The sequence below is a fragment of the Periplaneta americana genome, chromosome 2, assembly GCF_040183065.1.
Source record: "Periplaneta americana isolate PAMFEO1 chromosome 2, P.americana_PAMFEO1_priV1, whole genome shotgun sequence".
Taxonomy (NCBI): domain Eukaryota; kingdom Metazoa; phylum Arthropoda; class Insecta; order Blattodea; family Blattidae; genus Periplaneta; species Periplaneta americana.
Genome location: NC_091118.1, coordinates 32137793 through 32164928, shown reverse-complemented (window position 1 = coordinate 32164928; position 27136 = coordinate 32137793). Strand labels below are relative to the sequence as shown.

General features: G+C 36.4%; 1 protein-coding gene across 1 annotated transcript; it reads right to left on the bottom strand.

Annotated features, from left to right (window-relative positions):
- Positions 1–927: 927 nt before the first annotated feature.
- LOC138691871 (UDP-glucosyltransferase 2-like) lies at positions 928–27136 on the bottom strand. Its single transcript, XM_069814437.1, has 5 exons — positions 26965–27136; positions 19312–20121; positions 12988–13204; positions 9001–9220; positions 928–3074 (listed from the first exon to the last, which is right to left on the bottom strand). Exons 2-5 carry the CDS (start codon positions 20119–20121, stop codon positions 2789–2791), a joined length of 1533 nt encoding a protein of 510 aa, XP_069670538.1. The 5' UTR covers positions 26965–27136; the 3' UTR covers positions 928–2788.

Genomic DNA, 27136 nt, shown 5'->3' with positions numbered 1-27136 from the left:
AAATTGATACCTGATATTTGTTTTGCAATCGCAATGCCTAATTTACGGATTGTTTATGTTTTGTTTACATCGCGTAAGCTAATTTAATTTTCTTTTCCATTTCTCTTTATGCTTATCTTTTTAGTGTATAAAACTATAGCCCTAACATACATATGTAAAATAGGGCTAACCCCCATTGGAGATACTGTAGCTACAATAGTAATAATCATTATTCATATCGTTATAAAACGATAACAGAATACAAATGATGACTTGAATTTTATTCATATCTCTAAAGAAAGATAACGAAATATAAATAACGTGATATCCATCAAGAACGATAACTGGATACAAATGATAATTTGAATATCATTTACATCGCTAAAGAACGATTAAAAAATAAAATGAAAACTTGAAGAAGGCCCGAACCCAGAACCTTTGAATCATTAAACAAGCACTCTACCGCTGCGAGGAGCAGATATGGGACACTTTAATAGTTCCGGAACTGCTTGTACAAGCACATGCATCGTGTAACATCGCCGCGACCCGAAGTGGACTTTGAAAATATTCGCTGTTCACGAGTGCGGCCACTTTTTTTTTTGACAGCTGTACATATATAAACAAATCGCAAAGGGAAGAGTGTTTTAGGAACAAAAAGAGAAATAGGAAAAGTTAATTGTATGTAAACTATTTTATTGTTAAAAGCAATTATTTATTATGTAAATACTTCACTTCATTGGTTAGGAGAAACTAATAGGGTCTACCTGCTCGACGTGTGTGATCTCTAAGTACTTTTGAGTATTTGTTGAAAAAATAATAACGGCAATATTGATTGAAATAGAGTATATTGATTGTGTGATTGTGAAAATGTAGTCCTTACTCTCCAGTCGTGATTATGTAATGAGTTTTCTTTAGAGTGATTTGTGAGATGCACGTAACACGAAAAAAAAAAAAAAAAACAAATTGACTAAATTAAGATATTGAGAGCCATCGTAATTTTTGGGGTCAATCATTTAAGGGGATATGTATGACTTTTAAAACTTCCGCAATTTCGGCCAAAATTTGTGCAATTTAAATTATATAAACAGATGTATAATAATATCATCTCTACAAAATTTTGTGCAATTAGGTCTAATAGTTTTAAATTATATTTTATATTGACTTCACTAAAAAAGCTTCTTGCATCAAAGTTTTCAAAACGTTTATTTCATATTTGATAAAAATCCTGAAAATAGTTGTTGGAATAAAAGTGAATTAGCATTTAGAGTTTAGTAATAGTATAAGTTAAATTGCAATCAAAGATAAAATATTATTTATAAATTAAAGAAACACGTAGTCTAATAAAAGTGAATATCCAGAAACAAGCAAGAAATAAAATATCAATAATGCATTTAAAATAAAGAAATAAAAGGAATCTAGATACTATCTGCTGACCCAAATGTAAATTAATTTACCTTCGATGTCAATTCCGAAATGAATTTATTTCTCTCTTCTCCTGAATAATGCCTATATTTTTTTTCATGTTGCGTCTCATAATGCCGTTTTATGTTGCTTTTTTTGCAAATGATATTTTTTTTACACAACAAACACTGGACTTCATCACCATGTTCGAAGCATACATATTTTACCTTCCACTCTTCCTTGAAAGCTTTAAGCGCTTCCGTTCCGTCATGATGCGCTGTGTTCTAAGATCTGTACATCCTTTAGCAATGTTTACAGGTAAAAGAGCTCCGCGCGCGCGCAGCGGGCATAAAATAGCTCTCGCCCGCAAATATTAGTCACCATCGCAAGACTGTTGTAGACGGATGACTGGTGGGTGTATATTTAAACAAATTAATGTACAGTGTCGTCTTCACCAACACACAAATACATTAATTTAGAAACCAAACTTGCAGCTGACATCCACGAGTTAAACATGTGGCCAGTCATCTCATATCCCAGTGTTATTGGTAAGAACGACGGAATTACTGAAAAGTTTAACAGCTATATCATATTGTTGACTGGTGAGTGTGAAAAATGTGAACAAAAACTGTTGGCCCAACTCACACGTGTAAACGAAGTGCACTTGAAAGCATTACTGTGACGTTTGTTCATTGGCAGTGATCCGTCTACAATTTAACCTCATGCGATGTCGAAAAATGTGCAATTCATCTGAAATTATTTTTCTTATATAGGCCTATCTTTGTTTAAAAACATTATTAACCCCTTGTGCAAATTGATATTACAGTAGCCTACTTATTTTGTGGTTTTTAATTACATACATATTCATGCACATATTTTTAGGAGCAATATTACATATAAATCCGGACTTTGGTTATAATAATTAATGTATACATCTTGATTACACATCTTTTTGTATCACTCCGGAATATGTGTGATAAGAACTTTCTTGTGTTAAATATTATTAACATACTTTAACATGTTTCAACCTATTTTCGGTCATCTTGGGAACTGGCCAAGACCAACAACGACCAGTTCCGAAGATGACCGAAAATAGGTCGAAACATGTTAAAAAGTACGTTAATAATATTTAACACAAGAAAGTTCTTATCATACATATTCCGGAATAATTAATGATTAAATGAATTTTAGTTTGGTCTTTAAATGTACACAAATTTGATCCTAACAAATGTAACATTGTCAAATTCCTTTGCACAGTGAAAAGTGATACGAATAATGTTTTTCTAAAACAAAGACAAATAGCTCTATCTATCGACGAAAATTTGTAACTTAGTGTATACCTTTCCTTTTTGTTGACAAATTCATGTCGTGCCGAGCACTTTGAACGATAGATCTAGAATCTAGAGGACTAACGCTTCTTGACTGCAGCATGTGACACATTACTGGTCACCAGTTTGAGCATTATTTTAAAGCTGTAAAGTACAATAAACCCCAAGGCAATTATAAGGGCGATAATCGAAAGTATGAAGTCCAATAGCAGATATTGGTACCAAGTCAGATCTAGTGCTGCAGATCGCAGATGTGGCGCTCCACGATGTCTGATGACGTACTCTGTCCAGTAGATGGCAGTGTCCAGCGCCGACTGCGGACGATCTCTGAACAGCTGTGACAGACGCTTGGCGTTTGTACGGTAACTGAAACAAGCCGTTAAAAACACATGAAATATATTTTTATGTACTTATCTCAAGGACATCATACAGGGCATATTAACGGAATTATCTTTTTAGCTGCTTTCGAGACAGACTAGACCAGTCATTTCCAACTGGCCGAGGTATGACGTCGGAGCACGCAACAACATTGCATAATACACGCCACTGTACGTAACAGAAAACCACAATTTAAAGTCACACAGAGTTAGTGTGCACTCAAATGTTGGTTGCTTGACGGTTGTCAGCCCACTTTGAGGTCTGTGGATATAGAGGAAAAATTGGATCGGTGTCGGGTAGAGTTCCCGGGTAGCTCAGTGGGAGAGCGTTGGTACGTTTAACCAAAGGTCCCGTGTTCGATACCCGGCCCCGGAACAATTTTTCCATCGAAATTATTCAAATTAACTTTACAGGGAGTTATTCCTGAAAGCTTAATTTGCATAATACACGTCACTGTACGTAACAGAAAACCACAATTTAAAGTCACACAGAGTTAGTGTGCACTCAAATGTTGGTTGCTTGACGGTTGTCAGCCCACTTTGAGGTCTGTGGATATAGAGGAAAAATTGGATCGGTGTCGGGTAGAGTTCCCGGGTAGCTCAGTGGGAGAGCGTTGGTATGTTTAACCAAAGGTCCCGGGTTCGATACCCGGCCCCGGAACAATTTTTTCCTCGAAATTATTCAAATTAACTTTACAGGGAGTTATTCCTGAAAGCTTAATTTGCATAATACACGTCACTGTACGTAACAGAAAACCACAATTTAAAGTCACACAGAGTTAGTGTGCACTCAAATGTTGGTTGCTTGACGGTTGTCAGCCCACTTTGAGGTCTGTGGATATAGAGGAAAAATTGGATCGGTGTCGGGTAGAGTTCCCGGGTAGCTCAGTGGGAGAGCGTTGGTATGTTTAACCAAAGGTCCCGGGTTCGATACCCGGCACCGGAACAATTTTTTCCTCGATATTATTCAAATTAACTTTACAGGGAGTTATTCCTGAAAGCTTAATTTGTATAATACACGTCACTGTACGTAACAGAAAACCACAATTTAAAGTCACACAGAGTTAGTGTGCACTCAAATGTTGGTTGCTTGACGGTTGTCAGCCCACTTTGAGGTCTGTGGATATAGAGGAAAAATTGGATCGGTGTCGGGTAGAGTTCCCGGGTAGCTCAGTGGTAGAGCGTTGGTATGTTTAACCAAAGGTCCCGGGTTCGATACCGGGCCCCGGAACAATTTTTTCCTCGAAATTATTCAAATTAACTTTACAGGGAGTTATTCCTGAAAGCTTAATTTGCATAATACACGTCACTGTACGTAACAGAAAACCACAATTTAAAGTCACACAGAGTTAGTGTGCACTCAAATGTTGGTTGCTTGACGGTTGTCAGCCCACTTTGAGGTCTGTGGATATAGAGGAAAAATTGGATCGGTGTCGGGTAGAGTTCCCGGGTAGCTCAGTGGGAGAGCGTTGGTACGTTTAACCAAAGGTCCCGTGTTCGATACCTGGCCCCGGAACAATTTTTCCCTCGAAATTATTCAAATTAACTTTACAGAGAGTTATTCCTGAAAGCTTAATTTGCATAATACACGTCACTGTACGTAACAGAAAACCACAATTTAAAGTCACACAGAGTTAGTGTGCACTCAAATGTTGGTTGCTTGACGGTTGTCAGCCCACTTTGAGGTCTGTGGATATAGAGGAAAAATTGGATCGGTGTCGGGTAGAGTTCCCGGGTAGCTCAGTGAGAGAGCGTTGGTACGTTTAACCAAAGGTCCCGTGTTCGATACCCGGCCTGGGAACAATTTGTCCCTCGAAATTATTCAATGTTCTTATGTTACAAAAAAGCTATTAGAATTATAACAAATTCATCAATGAAGGCACACTGCAGACCGTTATTTTTGAATGAAAAAATAATGACTGTAACAACACTGTATATTTATCAAGCCCTAAATTTTGTCAAAGATAATTCACAAATGTTGACACATAGGAATGATGTTCACCTATACAACACCAGGAATCGTGACCTTTTTGTTATACCTAAGTGTAGGCTGACCAAAACAATAAATAATTATTTTATTATGTCTTGAAAATTGCAAATAAATTTCCGACATATGTTTTCAATCTGGAAAAGAAGTCTTTCAACAGACTTGTCTCTGGTTGGTTAATCAACGAACCCTTTTATGATATTAATGAGTTTTTTAATGTTAATGTTGTTGAGTGTTTTTGATACAATTTTATTGTTTTTTATGTCTCTGTTGTTTATTTTATATCTATTACTTGACGTCGTTAATTGCACAAATTTGTGTTCACTGACTGTATGATACTCAATATACTCAATAACGTTAAATATTTCCCGTAACTTACATTTTTCAATGCTTATGTAACTTTTCTCTGCAACCATTAGGAGTAAAAATATGAAATTTTTCACACAAGCTTAAAACTGTACTATTTATAATTCCCTGCAACAAAATTATTTGTTAATAATATTCGTCAGTTTTATACATTACAAAACTTAGAAAAAATAAAAAAGAGTGTTTCGTACCTAATACATTTAAAAAAAATAATATAAAGCCTAAATAAAATATTTGATTGCACGAAAATGTTACTTTAGGTATTAGTAACACATGTGCAAAGTTTTAGGTTTATTGATTTAGTAAATGTTTAGAAAAAGGTAGCCTACATAATTTTTAATCTTTTTAAATGAACAATTTTAAAAATAAAAACTGTTATTCATAAAATTCTGAAAAAAGAATTGAAGGTAAAGAAAATCCTGTTTTGAACTAAGATTTAAAATTTCAAGGTCTTAGATCCAAAAAATGTGAAAGTTATAGGCAATTCTGTAACATAATGTTATTTCCCATCCGTCTCCCCTTAAGAGGTTAGGTACAGCTTACAGCAGTAAAATTTTCGGAAATATTCAACATTTTTTTCCTCCATTACTGTATCTTGTAAAATAGTGATAATTGATATGTGTAAAACACTATCCTTCTGCTATATGAAAAAAAAAACTTTTAAGATAAAAAAAAAAGTTTATATTTTTTTTACAAATTCAAAATGGTGGCAGTTCACTGTGCAGTGATGAAGCGTTTCCCTCATAACTCATAAACTTGTAACTTTTTCATGTTCTCTCTCTTTTATTTTATTACTGAAACTCATGTTTACAATATCATGCTATTTCAACTACATTCCTTAAGAAATCATATTTTTTTTTATTTTGCGTTAGAACAAAGTACTGATACTTGACCATTTTTCAAATGAATTTATTTTTTATCAGACATTCTATCAAAGGTAGAGAAATGATCTTGCACCTTATTCTAGATATAACATGCATAAATACACACAAAAAATTTCATCACAGAATGTTGGATAGTTTTTGAGTTACGTGGGAAATGCTTCATCACTGCACAGTGGAAAAATTAAATCGTAAAAATATTTTTTCATATAGCAGAAGGACAGTGTTTTACACATACCAATTTTCATTTTTGTACAAGATACAGTAATGAGTCCACACCTGTGGAGTAACGGTCAGCGCGTTTGGCTGCGAAACCTGGTGGCCCGGGTTCGATTCCCGGTCGGGGCAAGTTACCTGGTTGAGGTTTTTTCTGGGGTTTTCCCTCAACTCAATATGAGCAAATGCTGGGTAACTTTAGGTGCTGGACCCCGGACTCATTTCACCGGCATTATCACCATCTCATTCAGACGCTAAATAACCAAAGATGTTGATAAAGCGTCGTAAAATAACCTACTAAAAATACAGTAATGAAGGAAAAAAAGTTTAATTTTTCCAAAATTTTACTGCTGTAAGCTGTACCTAACCCCTTAAACAGTACCCAAGCCTGTTTTTTACTACTCTTTATGGCCATGGAATTCTGTAATGCAACTAGTTCCACATGTGGAGCCTCACTGCATGGGAAACTGAAATTTTAGGTCAAGTATTTTTAATGCCTGTATGTCCGTGGCGTGTTTGACCAATAGTTTGAAATTTATGGTTAACATTTAACTTAAACGAGGGAAATAGTATAAATCTGCAATTTCTAGTTGTCCTTTCCGGTGTGATTTGGCTTCGCCTGAAAATAAATAATCTTGAATATTAATATAACAATTATAAACTAGATTAACCCTAGAATACTATCGTACGTAATTTTGACATATAATGGATTAACGATTGATTCTCGATACTTTTCCCGCCAAGCGAACCCTCCATTCTTCTAGCTATGCCTCCATCTGTCAGTTGCAGATTATCATCAGTAGTGACAGCAGGTTCCAACTTACAGGCTTAGCCAAGTTATTATAAGATATACGTATTTGTAAGTGTACGTCAGATTTACGTATCAGTAGTATTAATAGAAAATTTTCTGTCAGTGCAGTTTATTTATTTGCTTATAAGCATGTTTTATTAACCAAGTAACACTGGATGAAAACTTACGTATGATCCTAATACTATTTTGCATATTATAGGTGAAAGTTCAGGTGATGGGCTGAAGGCAATGTAGATATTGAATATGAGGCTTGTGGCAGTGACTAAGATCTAGAATACATACCGGGATGAAGTTGCAGTTCAAACAGAAAAAATTAATGGAATATTCCTAGTAGGAAAGATTGAAAATAATTTGTAGAAAACAACGAATGAAAAAGGAAGAAAAAGAAACAAGAAAACTGAAAACGGGAAACTCACCGAAGAAAAGAAAAGAAAGAATAAAATTGTATTTTGAAATATTTTCTTGTAGTTAGATTTATTGTAGTTTTTGGTTTCCTGTAAATTTATTTTGAAATAAGCAAAAATTAGAAACAAAAAAAAAGTAGAAAAAAAAAAAAAAAAAGAAAAACAAATAAAGTAAAGAAAGGAAATAAAAATTATATTCATAAATACTTTCTTTTAGGGTCTGTATGATTTTATTTTTCATGCAAGTTTATTTTCATGAAAATAAAAATTAGACGGAAAAATAAACCTAAACAAATAAAACTACAAACACAGAAATAAAAATTATATTCCGAAACGAATATAAAGCCCAAAAATACTCTTTTTCTCCTTTTACGTCATTTTTACATATCAATAACAATAGAGTACTACTCAATGGCGATAAGGTTAAAATGTGATTAACTCATAACGCACACACTAACAATTTATAGTTTAAGGTTGCTGTTGATGTTTACATACCCGAGAGAATATGTTTACCATAGTCATTATGGTGATATTTATTGACATGCCTTGCAATGCTATATCGGGAGACACATGGTAAGTGTTTATTGCAAATAAGACACTTAAAACTATCGCAATACAGAATACAGAAGTATTCTTTTTGCATTCAACATAAAATTGTGTTACAGTCCCGTCGCTCTAATTTCTGGCAGCCAATTGCGTTGCAGGTCGGCTACATTTATACGTGTGGGTCTTGTGATTCGCTTATGAAGACGTTATTCATTTCTCAAGGCTCGATAAATACTTAATATAATCGCCCGCCATTTTGGCTCTTTCGTTGGCGTTCGCAGAAAGCACACGAGGACGTTATTTGCCGCTCAATTATTTGCTGAATTACAGTGCGTTTGATTTATTATCATAGGAGCTACGACATGATAATGTTTAACGGTGTGGCAAATAGATTCCTCGTATGGTAGCTCGGCAACGAAAGAACAAAAATGGCGAACAATACTACCTACCTAGACTTTATAGAGCCTTCACTTCCTAAGATGTAAGCCGGGAATAACAGCGTCGCGACTATAATTCTGAAGACGGCATTGTCACTAATCTACATCCGTCTCTTCTCTTTCCTTTATAAATACGAACATGAGTGCAGCTTACTAGTTGCCTAATGCGATGGGAGGGGTGAGACTACGGTTTAAGTAAAAATATACCCACGGGTCTCAATTGGGCACCGCTGGTATACATTATTCACGACGTAATTTCGAACTCACCTGGGCTCATGCAGTACTTTATTCAGAACCTTGAGGACGTTCTCTGTTGTGATGGAGTCGTAATCCAGCTGTACAGCCACTCCTTTGGACACGCAGTTCTCGATGTTGGCCGGCTGGTCAGCCAAGATGGGTATGCCTATTATGGGTACGCCGAAGTAAATTGCTTCTTGAGTTCCCAGAAGCCCGCCATGAGTTATGAAGGCACGGACGTTGGGATGTTCTGAAATCGAAGAACGTTCTCATCGATGGCTAGCAAAATTAAATTTTCAGACTAGTTCTGATACAACTAGGGTTGTCAGATTTATTTTTAGAAAAAAAAAAAAGGAAGATTTTAACGTAAGTATGCTAACTTCCCAGGAATTTAGTAGCATATAATGGATTGTTCATTGTTTTTGAGGTGTAAGGTCATTGCCATTCTTAATTCTACGAGTGTGACTAAAAAGTAAGGTAACAAGAGCTCTCACGAGTGACATATTCTCCGTGGGAAACTGTAAAATCGTCCGATGGAAATAATTACCTATAATCTAACATGTAGACTCGTCCGCATTTCTACTAAATATCGGTATCATGGAAGTGTAAACACGTCCGCATACCTACTTAATGTCAGAATCATGGAAATGTAAACTCGTCCGAATGCTAAAGAGAACATTTTCCTTCCCATTTTATCCAGATTTAGGACTGGCAAGTGGCATGGTTAAAAAAGTTTCTGCTAAAAAGAAGTACTTTTAATAAAATCTATTGACAAATATTAAAAAACTTCGGGTACAGAGGCCAAGTATCTTAACCATCCGCGTCACCCAGCCCGACTGGACAAACTTATCTTGGATTAAAATGATAAGAAGTAATTTTAATAAAATGGACAAAATGGATAAATTCCCTGCTTTATAATTTTCTAGGGCTTTGCATATACGCAATTGCTTATTCCTAGCAGCTCGTTTCATTATTCTCTGTGTATTTATACTTTGTAGCTTGATGTACGTTTCTGTCTGAAATTCTTTTAAAACATTGATAAAATCGAAAATGTTTGAATGAGCAGTATTAAAATAATTGTTGAAATTTGCATGAAAAGATTCATATGCGTTAGTTGTGTGGCAAACGCTAATAAATAAACGCTTGACGGATGAGTTTACATTTTACCAATGTAAAGAAATAAATGCTAGGCGGACGAGTTTACATGTCGATTAAAATGTCACACCTTCGAAATGCAATGTGTGTGCCAGTTTCGGACAAATTTCCTTTCCCCATTCTCCCCCTTTTTTTTCGAATTTTCCGCCAGGGCCACTGCTTTATAACGCAGCCGTCAGATGTGGTATATGTTACATCAGATTCTCGCAATATCAGTTGTAAGATGGCAGCTCGCACGGAAACGTGGTCAAACGTGGAAGTTAGTAGTATGATACGGTTTTTGCGTCTGAAGGGTAGGCCTACATCACCAGCAGAAATTAATCGAAAACTTGCTGTACGGTGTGAGTTTGATGTTTTTGTTGGCAGGTACTGGGCCATTCTCCTTACAGTCCCGATTATCAGGTTAAACTTGCGATCAAAAATAACCGGTAATGAACCGGTTAACCGTATGAAAATAACCGCTTTTATCAAAATGACCGGTTATTTTTGGTCATCCCTGTCAAGCAGTCATCCAGTGTTGTCTCCCCGTGTCTGCTCGCGACCGTCTCGTGACGTCTGATTGTATGTGCACCCATCATAAGAAATCAATGAGACTCAAGTACCATAAGACAAATATTGCGTCGCGCCGCGTCTGATTCTGTGTGCACCCGGCCTAATTGATTTAGAACTTTGCTTTTTTTCTGATGCTTATGATATTGGTGATTGCTGCGGTGATGAATCGTGGTATGTAAATTGCCAGTCCGGCATTTGCCTTTGTAACTGAGTGAAACCGTAAAGAATCAAAGTCAGATTGGCCAGCCACGCTGTTTGAACCCGGGAGCTGCTGGAAGAGAGTCTCAAACGTTACCGTCTGAGCCACCTTGATCGGTATAACTGAATTATGGTTAAACGAGTGAACACTTGAAGGAAATGTTGTATGTCATTTCGTAAATATATCACGATACAAGGTTGGAAAGTGCTTTTTACAAAGTCGAGGAAAAGTTTGAAAAACGAGCAGAGCGAATTTCTTAATTTCCGGGATTTTGTATTGCATAATCATATTTTTAAAATTGCAAATACAATATATTTTACATTGAAAATTTAGAGCAATATTAGTCCAAAGCCTTTGTAAAAGTGTATTAATATTAAAGTATAATAATAAAGTAATAAAGTAAAATAATATTAAAGAATAATAATAATAATAATAATAATAATAATAATAATAATAATATAAAGTTACAAAGGCAAATAAATCTATATATTTTTTTGGTAAAAAAAATTAGAATGGCACGAATTGAATGAGAAAAAATTGGATAAGAAAAAAGGTTTAGTTTTTTGAATAGTACTATCAATAAATAAAATAAAACATATATATTCAAAAGTTTTAAATATACTAGAATAATGGAAGATTTATATATGATAGCTGCACATTGTAAATTGAAACGTGAAGTACATCTTAGCCAAGTGAGCAAAGACTATTGTAATAACATATTAAAATGAGTTGAGTCTTGCACAAAACTAGTCGAAAGTGCAAGATAAAACGTCTTATATTAAATAGTTAAGTTTAGAAATTATATTAAAAATTATATATCTATATGTAAATTGTCATTATTGGCAGATCCGTGAAATATGTAAAGCAAGTGTTCCTTTCCTTGGAACAGGCTGGAAAAGAAATAGGCCTCATTATCAACGAGAGGAAAACAAAATATATGTTGGCAGATAATGGAAAGATAGTTGACAAAATAGACAGCCTGCAGATATCAGATTATAATTTTGAGAAAGTTGACAACTTTACATATTTAGGATCAGTGGTCACTAGCGATAATAACATGTCCAAAGAAATCTCTAATCGATTAATGAAAGCAAACAGAGCATATTTCGGCTTGAAATATCACTTTAGTTCGCATGCTCTATCCAGGAAAGTAAAAGTTATTCTTTACAAAACATTAGTGAGACCAGTTTTGACATATGCGGCAGAAACGTGGTCAATCTCCAGAAATGATGAAAAAAGACTGGAGATTTTCGAAAGAAAGATTCTGCGAAGGATCTATGGCCCAACATTTGAGGAAGGTCTCTGGAGGAGGAGATGCAACTATGAATTATATAGACTTCTAGGAGAGCCAAATATAATCAATACAGTTAAAACTAGCAGATTGAGGTGGGCAGGACATGTAATACGCATGGACCCAAGTGAACCTTGCAAAAAAATTGTAATAACAAATCCGGGAGGTCAGAGAAAACGAGGTCGACCGCACTTGCGATGGATTGATGGAGTGGAAGAGGATGCCAGAAAGTTGGGGTTCAAGAAATGGAAGGCTGCTACACAAGATAGAGACGGATGGCGACAATTACTAAGGGAGGCCCAGGCCCACCAAGGGCTGTAGCGCCAATGATGATGATGATGATGATATGTAAATTATAAATTATGTAACGTAAGGCTTCAATGATTATATGTATGTATATTTTTCCTTTTTTTTGTCTGCGAACTAAAATAAATAAATAAATAAATAACTAAATAAATAAATAAATAAATAAATAAATAAATAAATAAATAAATAAATAAATAAATAAATAAATAAATAAATAAATAAATAAATAAATAAATAAATAAATAAATAATCAAAGTGCATTGTATTGGGCCTATTTCTGTATAGTTTTATGTTATGAAGAATGGTCTCCCTAACAACAAGTTTCTGTGTGGGAATTCTAACTTTCAGGGCCTAACAACAATATCTGTAAATACAACAAAAAAAAACACTATCGTGCAAAAACTAATCTTTTATTGCTTTGAATCGTTATTCCATCTCTGAAGTAGAGTCTACACGTCATGAAGCATTCTACGTAATGATACGGATTTTCTGTAGAATGACATAATGTACTTACTGAGTATCTCAACCTGTGGGAACCAGACTGCAGTCTTTACATTTGTGGGAAGTCCGGAAATGTTCCCAGTCTTCCACAGAACACGCTGCGGTAACTGTGAGAAAGCGTCGATGAATGCTTGCAGCTTGGTTTTCGTGAAGGTCTCGCTTCGAATAATTGAGCCCAGAGAAAAATAAATGATCCCCTCTTTGGCTTCATCGAGGTACGTCTGCAAGTCCTGTAGACAAAACATAACTTACTCACTTCCAACGGTAGATTCAGTTGCCGGTAGCAAATATCTGCTATTCTGATTTAGTTATTATTATAATTAAAATATAATAGCTTTTCTACACACTGTTCTGTTTTCAAGAAAGGGCTTTTGCAAAACGAGTATGAAATTCGGAGCGTGAGTGCTCCAATCTTACGAGTTTTGCACTGGCTCTTTCCGCGAGTGTGTTACATGCTATTTTTTCTACGAAAATATTGTAATTAAATGTAGTCAATTACAATTGAAAATATAAAAAAACTTAAAACGCGTTTTAATCTACGTCATCGGGTTTGTTGCCAATACATTAGTAGGAATCCATTGTTGATATAAACAGTTCGAAATTATTTATTCGGCTGGAAATTCACTTAACGTCAAATTAAGCAACAGTTTTGATTCCCTGTCACGAGATCGCAGATGTTTAGCCTATTCTTTATTCCTTATTTTTTTTTCTTCTTGTTATTTATACGCATTTTAACATCTTTGGTCGTATCGCGAGTTAATCTTTGGTTGAAATCCGAAGGTCTGTGTAATATTGTTGAGACTGGTTCTATTGTTGTGAACTAAATGGCGACTGGTATTCAACCCAACCGGGAATCGAACCCGGGCCCTCTGCGTAAGAGACCAGCACGCTGACCCCTACACCACAGAGGTGGTCTATTCCTTATTGTTGGCAGCTCTTTTCGACATTTTGTTTTAGCCACTGAAAATGCAGTACACATTAAATCAACGGCTCTTCCTTGTGAAGCACTGGATTACGAATTAAATTACAGCTACTCAAAGGGCATACCAGAGAGAATTTGGTGTTCGTCATCCCCCCTCAAAGAAACACAATACTGAGAAACAACTGGATCTCTTGTGAGTGAAAAAGAGCAAACATAATTCATCTAGACTGCCCGGTGGTTGTGGAAAGACGTATTGAGTTATGCCTTATGCAGGATGGAGGACATTTTCAACATTTGTTATGGAGGTTAGTAATCTCCCAAAGATAGCCTACATTTGAGGTATAACAAATTGTGACTAGCGTCATTCGTTTTAAAATGAAGAAAGAGAGAAATGTGTGAGTTCCGTATAAATCACTCTGTAAATGACAAACATGTTTATAAATGATCTTGCCCCCCTAATAAAAGATGTAGGTCATCCCGTATTATTTGCAGATGACACAAGTATAGTAATTACAGCCAATAACTCCAACACATTCCAATCTTGAACAGAGGAAATTCTCTTTAAAATATGTGACTGGTTCTCAGTCAATAAATTGGTATTAAATTGTAACAAAACTAACATAATTCAATTTAAATCCTGTGCAAATTCAATCTCGCAAATTTCTAGCGCAATAATTAACAACAGATCCCTATTAGAAACAACAACAACCAAATTTCTTGGCTTAAAAATCGATAATGATATTAAAGAAATTACCCCCAAACTAAATTCAGCTTGTTTTGCTATTAGATCTATGCAAAAGATAGTAAATATCAATACCTTAAAAACAACGTACTTTGCATACTTCCACTCGGTAATGAGTTTTGGAATAATATTCTGGGGAAATTCCACAGATAGTAACAATATATTTCTATTACAAAAAAGAGTAATTAGAATAATAGTAGGTGCCAAATCTAGGGAATCTTGTAGGACTATTTAAAAAAAAAACTACAAATAATGCCCATGGCTTGTCACTATATCTTTTCATTAATAATCTTCCTTGTATGTAATCGTAAAAAAATGACTTTCATGCTCCATCGGCAAGTCTATCGTGCTATCAAAAAGGAGTGCGTTATATGGCAGTAAAAATTTTTAATAGCCTCCCTATCGATATAAAAAATGAAACTCAAAACATAAGATTATTTAGGGCCAAATTAAAGAAGTACCTAATTTCTCACACCTTCTATTCTGTAGGTGAATTCATGACATTCAATAACACTTCATGAAATTGATACTAAAAATATGTGTTGTACTAGTAGACTATATTGTAAATCTCGTCTGTATATGTATTTCATCTAGACTGTGACTATAAATTAAGACTTTAAAATAGTATTAAGTTTTTTGACTTGTTCCATATTCTAGCTGTAAAGCAATGTATGAATACCATGGAATGTTAATAAATACAATACAATACAATAAATACAATACAATACAATACAATCAAATTTATCAAAGCGTTCATGAAAAATCGCTGTACACAGATTATCCGGTCTCAAGGGATATATATTTCCGCAAAAATCTCGAAATAATTCTTTTGCATAACATACATTTTTCTGTGGTTAATTGATCGTGTAATAGGATATTGAAAAAAAAATTAATTTCATCCAATTTTCAGTAAACTGACGTAAAGTAAAACCCTTGATCACATATACAGGGTGAATACTAAATGCCGTCTTCGAAGACCGGAGCGTGATAGAGGATACCCATTCATTCATTCATTCATTCATTCATTCATTCATTCATTCATTCATTCATTCATTCATTCATTCATTCATTCATTCATTCATTCATTCATTCATTCTTCTGCACAAGGTAGGTCTTTCCTGTTTTCTACCTATAACATATAAAAGAGAACGATCGCTAGGATCTCCACTGTTGAAAATGAACTTTTGGTAACCAGTAGTTGCAAGCTCCATAGAGTAATACTACTCCATATGAGCTCTACGAATTCCTTTCTCACTGTATCGTACGGAAAAAAAAACGATATAATTTGAGCACGCCAACTTTAAATTCCTTGACCGAAATTACATGAAGAAAATTATCGCATTATTCTACAAGTGTTACCGCATTATCGCAACAGGGTTAAAATATCGCATGACGCGATAGCGATAATTTATCGCGTGATGCAACGCCGCTGCCGTTCCCCCAGATCTAGGGCCGTTCAGCCATGTCACGTCTTCTGTTGTCAGCAGAGCTAAGAAGTTGGTACAAAAAGTGTTAAGTTGTGTGACGTTGGACTACATCTGTACCGAATGAAAAGTAATAGAGCTTCTCTCATGTACAGCCGGGTGGTAACCAAACATGTGCTCCAATCGTCCACAACCTTATAACAAGAAAATAATAAATGAAAAATATAAAAATCAATCATTTGTAGTTGGATTGGGTGCAAGAAGGGCATTTTAGAGGATGTGCCATTTTGAGTAAAACGCTTCATTGTGTTCTCTGATCTGTTATGCATATGAGCTATTCCATCTCAAATCGATCGAAATATAGAGAAAATTGACCTTATAATTTCTAAATACAATGAAATTTTTTTTGTACGTAGAGAACTGTGATACAATGTTTTTTGCAAAGTTTGAGGCATCAGAACTTCACAGTGTTTAAATAAAAAATATTTAAATCTATCTTATTTTCATAAAATTAGCAACTTTAAACTGTTGTAGCTCCGAAACCCTTTCACCCAATGATCAAAATCATAGTTTATTTTGATGCTGAGAAATTAAAGTTTACATTGACATATAAACAGATTTTCTTACTTTTTAGGGAAATGGAGAAATTTAGATTTTTCTTCATTAAGACGCCTTTGCATAGGAAAAAATATTTAAAAATATATAGTTAGATTCCGCATTGAAAGTACAAATAAACACATTTTTTACTGATGGTATGTTGATAAGAAAGTATTGAAAATATCAAATAAAGAAAATAAATAGAACGCGCGTGAACTAACCAGCTGACTGTGAGACGGGAGCTAGCCGAGACAAGCAAGGCCAGGAGACAAACACGTAATGTTTCGTCTAGTAGCGCATAGCTGGGCTAGCTTTATCACAAGTTTTCATAAACACAGGAGTAAAATGACGCCCAACGCTCGCTTATCTTCAGCTCTCGGCCAGTGCATGCGGTACAGCGCCGTTCAAGTCTAGGCGTGTGAAAATAATTTATTTAATACCCTCGAAACTTATTGCCATACCACTAAGCAAACAATGCCGAATCCCTCTTAATAATGCAAGGCTTTTTCTCAATATTATTTGGCAAAAAGCCTAAAAGTAAAGTAAAATCAGATTATCTGCCTCTCTGTGTACAATAAAAATAAGGATTACTTTTTGACATAACCTACCAAATGTCAGCTTCAAAATGAGCTCCCGTTCAATGTTGTGCAGTAAATGGTTCCAGAGTTCTGAGCGCTGAAAGAGGCTTGTTTTTATAAAATACGCTAAATTTGTCGCTCAACAATAAGAAAACCGTTTGACTTTCGATAGTATATTTTTGAAAATGCACTCTCCTCAGCACCTTGTATAAATAGGGAAAAAATTAGAGTATAAAAAATGCGAGGTTTTTTACTGATCGATTTCATATGAAATAGCCCATATGATCACCAAGTTGTAGTTCAATACTGTGATCATAGAGGTCAGGAGTACCCAAAATGTAAAGACGTGCATAGATAACATTATTACGGTTTGAATTTTCAACATCAGTTTTCTCAACTTGCATTTGAGAGAAGTGCCTTTCTTGCACCCAACCCCTCAATTATAAACTTTTTAACTCCAAAATTAAAATAATTTACCCATACATATAAAAATAACATACAAAGTATAGCATTATGATTCTATCCTCATTATAACTAATAACAACGAAAATTTTCATTTTATCAAAAGATATGGGCTACTCCTCTTATGTTCAGGAAAGGAAAACAATATTTGTACTCTGAAAATATTCGTTCTAATTCACAAGACGTTACTAGAGCAAACCTGAAATATGATACAGTATTTATTCGTAGCATCAGGTGAACAACTGCTTTGTGAATCTGATAGTGTATCTCGTATGTGGCATGTAGTATTAAACCCATATTTTAAAGAAAATGTTTGATTTCTGTTGTAATGACAGGTAGGAATTTCGTATCGGTAAATCCGATGTACAATTTGGACTGTAACGCAACCGAATGCATAGCAGCACGAGACGTCAATATCTAACGAAGAATAGGGGGAAAAAAATAAATGTGTTGCAAACTCCTGTTTGCATAATTATTTAATAATAGATGAGTATACTTTTTTGGAAACCTGCATGGATATATACAACTCAATACAACTCAATAGACATTTACAACTAAATTCATTACTTTTTGCAGACGATTTAACTCTGGTGGCATCCTCAGAAGATGAATTACAACGTTCAATTTTTAATTTTAACAAAATTGGAATTAAATATGATATGAAAATTAATAAAGAAAGAACTAAAATTATGGCCTTCTGCGGAAAATACCCTATGCCTAACAAAATATGTTTAGATTAAAAAAATGTTAGAAAGGATAAATTATTTTACATATCTCGGATACACATTATCTTTTTTCGATGAAGTAGACATTTCACAGAAAATTTATAAATACACCAAAACAATGGGAATAATTAACACCATTATGAAACCTTCCCTAGTACAAAGGCATACTCGAATTCGCCTTTACAAGACCTTGGCGAGGCCTGTACTTTGTTACGGCAGTGAGTCATGGACATTGAGGAAGAAAAACGAAAGCAGAATAACGGCTAATGAAATGAAATTTATAAGATATACAGCGGGATATACGAAATGGGATCACAAACGCAATGAAGATGTAATGGAAGAACTACAACTAGAACCTGTAATTAATCAAGTAAAACATTATGAGAACAACTGGATAAATCATCTGCATCGCATATACAGAAACAGAATCCCAAAAGTCATGCTCCACTATCGTCCAAACGGGAAGAGATCTCTCGGTCTTCCAAAGAAGCGCTGGATTGAAAATTCAACTGTGAGATCATTTTGCCTAATGCTTGAGGGGAAGAAGAAGAAGAAGAAGAAGAAGAGGAAACTTGCATAATATTAACATTACGTAAATAATACATTAATAACAGAATAGCTCACTTTATTCAGAACCTAAAATATTAATATAAATCAACAATATTCTTCAAACTATTCACGACTCTCCACAGCTCCACAGAATGCCAGTATGCGTTGTTTATGTGAACATACTGTGTATCGTCTGTAGCGAGAGGAAGCAGTGCGAGGCGCGGGTGACATCTGTACTTCTCGGTGTACTCAACTGAAACCTACTGTTTTGATACGAACTTCTGATCAGGGTGAAACTCATTGCGAAAACAAACCGTTGTATTGTTTTGTGCACTTACCTCTGGTAATTTTCCCCCGATGCTTATGTGTAATCCACCTACTTCCACAAACGTCGGAACTGCAGGTCTGGGAGTGTTGATTGAGAAATGGCTGTTGACCAGGATGAGACTTGTGCTCTGCTGTAATTCATACAACGAAGGGAAATCTTTCCCAAAATGCTGTTTCATTAATTCTTCTGTGGGCATACAAACTTTAATGTAATACCAAAGATTCATAACCCAATGGAATATTGTATTTACGAGTCTTTCCCAGAAATTCGTTTGATCTGTGAAATGGTAGAAGTAATTTGGAATGTACGCTGGGTTGTCAGGGTTACCAATTCGATGTCCTATCCACGGAAGACTTGTGCTGGTTATTATACTGATAAGCGGTGCTTTGAAACGATGCGAAAAAGCTATGAAACAGTCCATTCCTATAAGATGTGTGATGACGACATCATATGTTTTGTTACTATTCATGAGCTTCAAGATGTTTTGATTGTTTAATACAGCGCGGCAGGTATCAAGCGCGTTATTCGTAAGATATTTAAAAAATGGATAGAAACCCATTATCCTCAACTGCTCTATGGACACATTCTTCAACACTGTAGGACCAGCAATGCTGAAGTCTGTATAGTTGGGCACCGGCTTCTCCAGCGGATGGTGGCCGAAGACGTCCACTTGGTGACCTCGGGCTGCCAGAGCTTTGAAAAATGTGTTAAACATGGCGGAGTGACTTCGTCCTGGGTAGCTGATGAGGCCAAGGATCCTTGCAGCTTCCGACATGTAGATGGGCAGTGCACAGATGACGAGAACATACAAACACTTCATCTGCGAAAATATGGGTCAATGAATTATGATTTGAAAAATAACTGTAAATAGCCCCTATAGACTTACTTCTGTGACCTGCAAATTTTTCGATTCCAGGGAGCTCTTAATTTTTGCCATAATCTAGTTCAGGCCTCCACAAGGTTTGCGCTCTTCGAGCCGGCTCACAGCTCATGAGCGGAATGCAGATATTAGCTGCGCTCTGTGTAAGGGTGGACTGGAAGAAGGGATGATCTCGTACAAAATATACACAGAAGGAAGTACTATTACGAGTGCTTATGAAATGAATTCCCGTTCATTGTTTGCAAAACTATCTTGGACTATTATTAATTAATAAAGAAATATTTATTTTACAGAAGTAATAGAAATTGTATAGCTACTTAAATGCACAATATCATTTTCTTATATTTTTATTTATGAGTACATCAAAACGAGGTTTTATGCTGTTGGCAGCTGAAAGGAACAGTAGGCTACTGATCGTAATGAAACATCAGTTACAGATGTTCGATGCCTGCCTTTATTAAAGTTGATTATAGAAAACAGTTGCTCACAAATTAATATAAATGTTGAGCCAAACATAGCAATCATTTTCACAGCCAGCCTGTGTAGTCGTGGATATTATTGCTGAGGTTAAGTCTTGTAAAACTCAACCAGACTAGTACTATTATTCAAACGATCTTTAGTGCTTAGGTCACATTGAAGATCAATAAGTTCGAGCTGTAAATCGTTAAATGTTAAATGTTATGTTCCGTCTTTTAGATTCCTCCATACTGTACTGTAGCAGTAGGTAAGCAACGTGAAACAGTTACTGAAAATAGGCCTACACACTGCACTCCACTAGATAGCTGAGTGGTCGTTTTTCTCTCCTCTACGTATAGCAAGTTTGTCATTCTGACGTATCTTCCTCTCCGTTTCGGCGAGCGGTAAACACGGCTTTCCCGCTCCAAAGGAGCGCGCGCGCTCGTTGAGCGCTGATTGTGCAGGTATGATCTATAGTCTCGTCGCTCTAATTTCCGGCAGCCAATTGCGTTGCAGGTCGGCTACATTTAAACATGTGCGTCTTGTGATCCGCTTATGAAGACGTTATTCATTTCTTAAGGCTCTATAAATACTTAATATAATCGCCCGCCATTTTGGCTCTTTCGTTGGCGTTCGCAGAAAGCACACGAAGACGTTATTTGTCGCTCAATTATTTGCTGAATTACAGTGCGTTTGATTTACTATCATAGGAGCTACGACATGATAATATTTAACGGTGTGGCAAATAGATTCCTCTTCTGGTAGCTCGGGAACGAAAGAACAAAAATGGCGAACGATACTACCTACCTAGACTTTATAGAGCGTTCACTTCCTAAGACGAAAGCAAAGAGGCGGAGTCACGCCGGAAATAACAGCGTCGCGACTAGAGTTACTTGTTCTCTTACTATCGCTAACGTTACCACCACCACCACCTACTATAAGTACTAGTTCCACAACTAAGCCACCAGCGTGGCTCAGTCGGTTAAGGCACTTGCCTGCCGGTCTGAAGTTGCGCTCGGGCGCGGGTTCGATCCCCGCTTGGGCTGATTACCTGTTGGGTTTTTTCCGAGGTTTTTCCCAACCGTAATGTGAATGCCAGGTAATCTATGGCGAATCCTCGGCCTCATCTCCAAAGGACACTTTAATCGAAAGTGTCGACTATGGATACCAGCCTAAGGGTGTTTGAGAATAATGGTCTTAGGAAAATATTTGGGGCTAAGAGGGATGAAGTTAAGCAGAATTGCACGCTTTGTAGTTTTCACCTGACAATTTAGGAACATTAAATCCAGACGTTTGAGATGGGCAGGGCATGTGGCACGTATGAGCGAATCCAGAAATGGTTATAGAGTTTTAGTTGGGAGGTCGGAGGGATAATACCTTTGGGGGGCCGAGACGTAGATGGGAGGACAGTATTAAAATTAATTTGAGGGAGGTGGGATATGATTATAGAGTCTGGACTTATCTTGCACAAGATAGGGGCCAATGGCGAGGTTATGTGGGGGCGGCAATGAACCTTCGGGTTCCTTAAAAGCCATTTGTAAGTAAGTAAGGCATAGTGTATAAGTCTTTCATAAGAAGTGATGTATTTATAGTGCATTTAAAAACAATTAGTAACCAACATGACAGAAATGTTAGTGTGTCACAACATATTTGCAATATTTTATTTCTTAATGGCATTGTTATTTTTTATGTTTATGATTTAGCAGTTACATGTACTACACAAGTGTCTTGTTTGGAAAACAACTGAATGCATTTGTCATTTAGCACAATAATATGAACATTTTTCAGTTTGGTAATAAATTAAGTGACAAGAAAATGTTCGTGTGTGACGTCATATAATATTTTATATTTTTTTTTTACATTATTAATTATTCCTTTTCATTAAGAGTTTGTGTTTATATTTAGGAATGCTTATGTTAAAAGACAGTAATATCTCTTTCATGAACTACTAAGTATTTAATTAAATATCCTGCTAAGATCATAGTTACTTAAAAAATGTTACGTGTGTCACTATGGAATGACCCCTTCTTTACTTTTCTTCCTATGATCATGGTCTTCGTCTTGTTTGCATTTATCTTCATCCCATACTGCTCACAGCTGTCATTTAGCTCCAGCAGCATATCTCTTAGTGTCATATACTCTTCTGCTAACAACGCCATATCCTCAGAAAATCTTATACACTTTATTCTTCTTCCTCCTACTATCACTCCTCCCATATTCTGAAAACAGTTCTTCACTAAATCCTCCAAGTAGATGTTGAACAAGGTAGGTGATAAAGGAAATCGTCCACACCTGTGGAGTAACGGTCAGCGCATCTGGCCGCGAAACTAGGTTCGAATCCCGGTCGGGGCAAGTTACCTTGTTGAGGTTTTTTCAACCCAATACGAGCAAATGCTGGATAACTTTCGGTGCTGGACCCCGGACTCATTTCACCGGAATTATCACCTTCATTTCATTCAGACGCTAAATAACCTGAGATGTTGATACAGCGTCGTAAAATAACCCAATAAAATAAAATAAATAAAGGAAATCCTTGTCGTACTTCTCTCCCTATTTCACTTCCTTCTGACATTTCTTCTCCTATCCTGACTCTGACTCGTTTCATGTAAAAGTCCTCCTCCTCTCTTCTCTCTTTCCCAATCCACGCCAATTTTCTTTAGGATCCCCATCAGTTTATTCCAATCCATTCTGTGAAACTCCTTTTCTAGGCCCACAAATACTACATACACTTCTTTATTCTTCTTTAGGTATCTTTCGCCGATTGTTCTTAGCAGTCCAATTGCATCTCTCGTACCTTTTCCCTTCCTGAAGCCAAACTGCGCTTCTTCTAACTTCCATCTTAGAATATAAACGTCGATTCAGTATTTGCAGAAGAATTTTCGCCGAGTGCGATATCAGGCTGATAGTCCTGAACTCATTACATTTCTCGGCATTATTTTTCTTCGGTATTGGAAGCAACACTGTCTCCTCAGTAAAATATTCAGGTCAGTCGCCATAATGATAGAATTTCCTTCTTCTCTTCACCCAAGCATTTCACTAGTTCAATGGGGATTCCATCAACTTCTGTTGCTTTCCCAGTCTTCATTTCCCTAAACGTGAGTTTAACTTCTTCCGTTAAAATAGAATATCCTTTTTCGTCTTCTGATACGGCTGCTTCGTCTTCTATAGCCAAGTCATCTGGACGATTCCCTGTCTCATATAACTCTTCTACATATTTCGTCCATCTGTTCAGTATTCCTAGTCTGTCTGTTATTTCATTTCCGATTTCGTCCTGTATCAACCACATAGATTTGCTTTTCTTATTTGTGAAGTCCAAATATTGTTACTTCGCGATACATTATATCATATTTGTGCGAGATCGTGCGCATTTGCTTGGTTTCCGCAGAAAATCAATGCGCGGAAAGTTTAAAATTCCACATTCAGTATTCCCAACCTAACACACACAACAATTTCCCTCTTCTTACCGCTTAAGTGATATATTCATTTTACTGCTTTAGGCTTTTAACATATTATTTTTAGAGACGTTCAATATAGTAATAATTATAAATTGGAAACTTACCACTGCAATTTCACCTAAATTGCACTGTTAATTATTGTTTTTAAATATTTGCAAAAATTAAGTAAACTCTACAACTCCACTAAAGTTACTTCATTCGTGATGCAAGTAACATTAAGGAAACCGTGAAAAAATCAACAAGATTCCATAGACTGGGGGAAAAAAGACAGACTTATATCACGACCTGCTGGAATATAGTAAACACAGAAAACATTTTAAAGCAACAATGTTGAAGATAGATATTTTTGTTTTGCAAATTTGCCGTCATGGAACAGAAACAAAGATGGAGATTTCATTGCAACTAATTAGAAATTCCTCTTTCAGGTATGTAATAAACGATCTTCGCACAAAATAATGTACGATACACGAGCGGTATGTTTTCTTTCAATTCTCGGAAATTAAAAAAGCTCAACTACGTTTCGCTCTTTCAAACTTTTCCTCGAACATGAAAACTTCAACATACCGCTCTTGTAACGCATATTACTATTCCTCTCATGCTACTTAAAATTAAGTTTTTACGTATTATCTGTTTTCTGTTTTGGAAAAGACATCGAAACATATTATTCTACACACTTGTAACACTAAATGTGGTCGTCTGCTGCTGATACCTGTCTTTGCTTCTATCGAAGTGAAAGCTTAAAAAGAGGGCCGGGGGGGGGGGTATGAGGCCATAGTTAGGTTTGAGTGGAGCAGGGGCATGTGTCGCGACACAGCTTTTGGCGATCACTGGTGCTAGAAGAGTGTAATCAGGAATGAAGAATAAGTGAATTAGGCCTAATTTATCTGTTTAAAATGCCTAAAACTAAATTTGTGTGTCCTAAATAGGCAGGGCATAGTTGCGCCACACGGTCAGATAAAATGAAGCATATAAAAAAGGGTCCCTGTTTTGTGGGCATAGTTGCGCCCCGTTCCCATCAGGTAGAGAAAAAGGCATGGCATAGTTGCGCCCCGGTCCCTTCAGGTAGAGAAAAGGGCATGACATAGTTGCGCCCCGATGAAATAGGTAGAGAAAAAGACACTACGGAAACTCGAGCCTCGTAATCAACCAACCTTATTGATTTCTTATTCGATTTATATTCATTATCGATACCGTTAAAATGAACACCATGAAGTTGGCAGTATTTTATTAACCGTTTTTCTACTGTTTATGCAGTGATTATCAATAGCCTACCGTTAAATTAAACACCATGAAGTTGGCAATATTTTATTAACCGTTTTTCTACTATTTATGCAGTGGTTATCAATAGCCTACCGTTAAAATGAACACCATGACGTTGGCAGTACTTTATTAACTAACATATTCAAATGAGTGAGCCGTTGGAATATGGGGCCTTAGCAGTCTTGACATTTTATTAGTGATTTTCACACCGTCTGTGGTGTATAGTGAGGTTAATTTAAAATGAATGTTAAGTTTAGTGAAAAGGGTGAAGAGTTAATAATTGATAATGGTTCTAAGTTTCAATTTTCGAAACCCTGTACTGTAGGGTTAAGATATCGATGTAGAAACAAAAAATGCAGTTCATTTATTGTGTGTGATCAATAAAAAAGTGTTATTTTAAATAGCAAAATTGATCATACGCTAGGCCTACCCGATTTCAATGCAGCTATCACTGTAATATTTTTAAGTAATTTATTTATTTTATGACAATCACTTTCATGTGTACTAATCTCATCGGGGCGCAACTATGCCATGTCCATTCTGCTACCTGATTTCTTCGGGGCGCAACTATACCATGTCCATTCTGCTACCTGATTTCTTCCGGGCGCAACTATGCCATGTCCATTCTGTTACCTGATTTCTTCGGGGCGCAACTATGCCATGTCCTATCTGCTACCTGATTTCTTCGGGGCGCAACTATGCCATGTCCCATCTGCTGCCTGATTTATTCGGGGCGCAACTATGCCGTGTCCCATCTGCTACCTGATTTCTTCGGGGCGCAACTATGCCATGTCCATTCTGCTACCTGATTTCTTCGGGGCGCAACTATGCCATGTCCCATCTGCTACCTGATTTCTTCGGGGCGCAACTATGCCATGTCCCATCTGCTACCTGATTTCTTCGGGGCGCAGTTATGCCATGTCCCATCTGCTACCTGATTTCTTCGGGGCGTAACTATGCCATGTCCCATCTGCTACCTGATTTCTTCGGGGCGCAGTTATGCCATGTCCCATCTGCTACCTGATTTCTTCGGGGCGCAACTATGCCATGTCCCATCTGCTACCTGATTTCTTCGGGGCGCAACTATGCCATGTCCCATCTGCTACCTGATTTCTTCGGGGCGCAGTTATGCCATGTCCCATCTGCTACCTGATTTCTTCGGGGCGTAACTATGCCATGTCCCATCTGCTACCTGATTTCTTCGGGGCGCAGTTATGCCATGTCCCATATGCTACCTGATTTCTTCGGGGCGTAACTATGCCATGTCCATTCTGATACCTGATTTCTTCGGGGCGCAACTATGCCATGTCCCATCTGCTACCTGATTTCTTCGGGGCGCAGTTATGCCATGTCCCATCTGCTACCTGATTTCTTCGGGGCTTATCTATGCCATGTCCCATCTGCTACCTGATTTCTTCGGGGCGCAACTATGCCATGTCCCTTCTGCTATCTGATTTCTTCGGGGCGCAATTATGCCATACCGTCCTAAATAATGTTCTTAAACATTACGAAAAAATATAAAATACTATTAAGTGTTCAGAAAGCCTAAAATTAATGGCTATTGGTACATATTATACGGGACCCAAAATAATAACTGATTATTTGATGTTACCTTCGCATACAATCCTCCTCCCAGATTCCTGAAAAGATGTAACAGATCGCTGTGCTGGATTGTTCGTAATTTTGATCTGGGACTATGACAGTGTTACTGCCAAACTCAGCCTTTATCCTTTCGTTGATTACAACTGACTGATAAACTGAGTGTGTCTTAATGCAGCATGACA

Bases quoted from the DNA above. Each gene is read 5' to 3' on its own strand.
- LOC138691871 (XM_069814437.1), bottom strand. From the start codon at position 20,121: ATGAAGTGTTTGTATGTTCTCGTCATCTGTGCACTGCCCATCTACATG. The intron at 13,205-19,311 runs GTAAGTGCACAA...TTTTGTCTACAG, and splicing joins TCGGGGGAAAATTACCAGAG to GACTTGCAGACGTACCTCGA. The intron at 3,075-9,000 runs GTGAGTTCGAAA...GGCTTGTTTCAG, and splicing joins AAAGTACTGCATGAGCCCAG to TTACCGTACAAACGCCAAGC.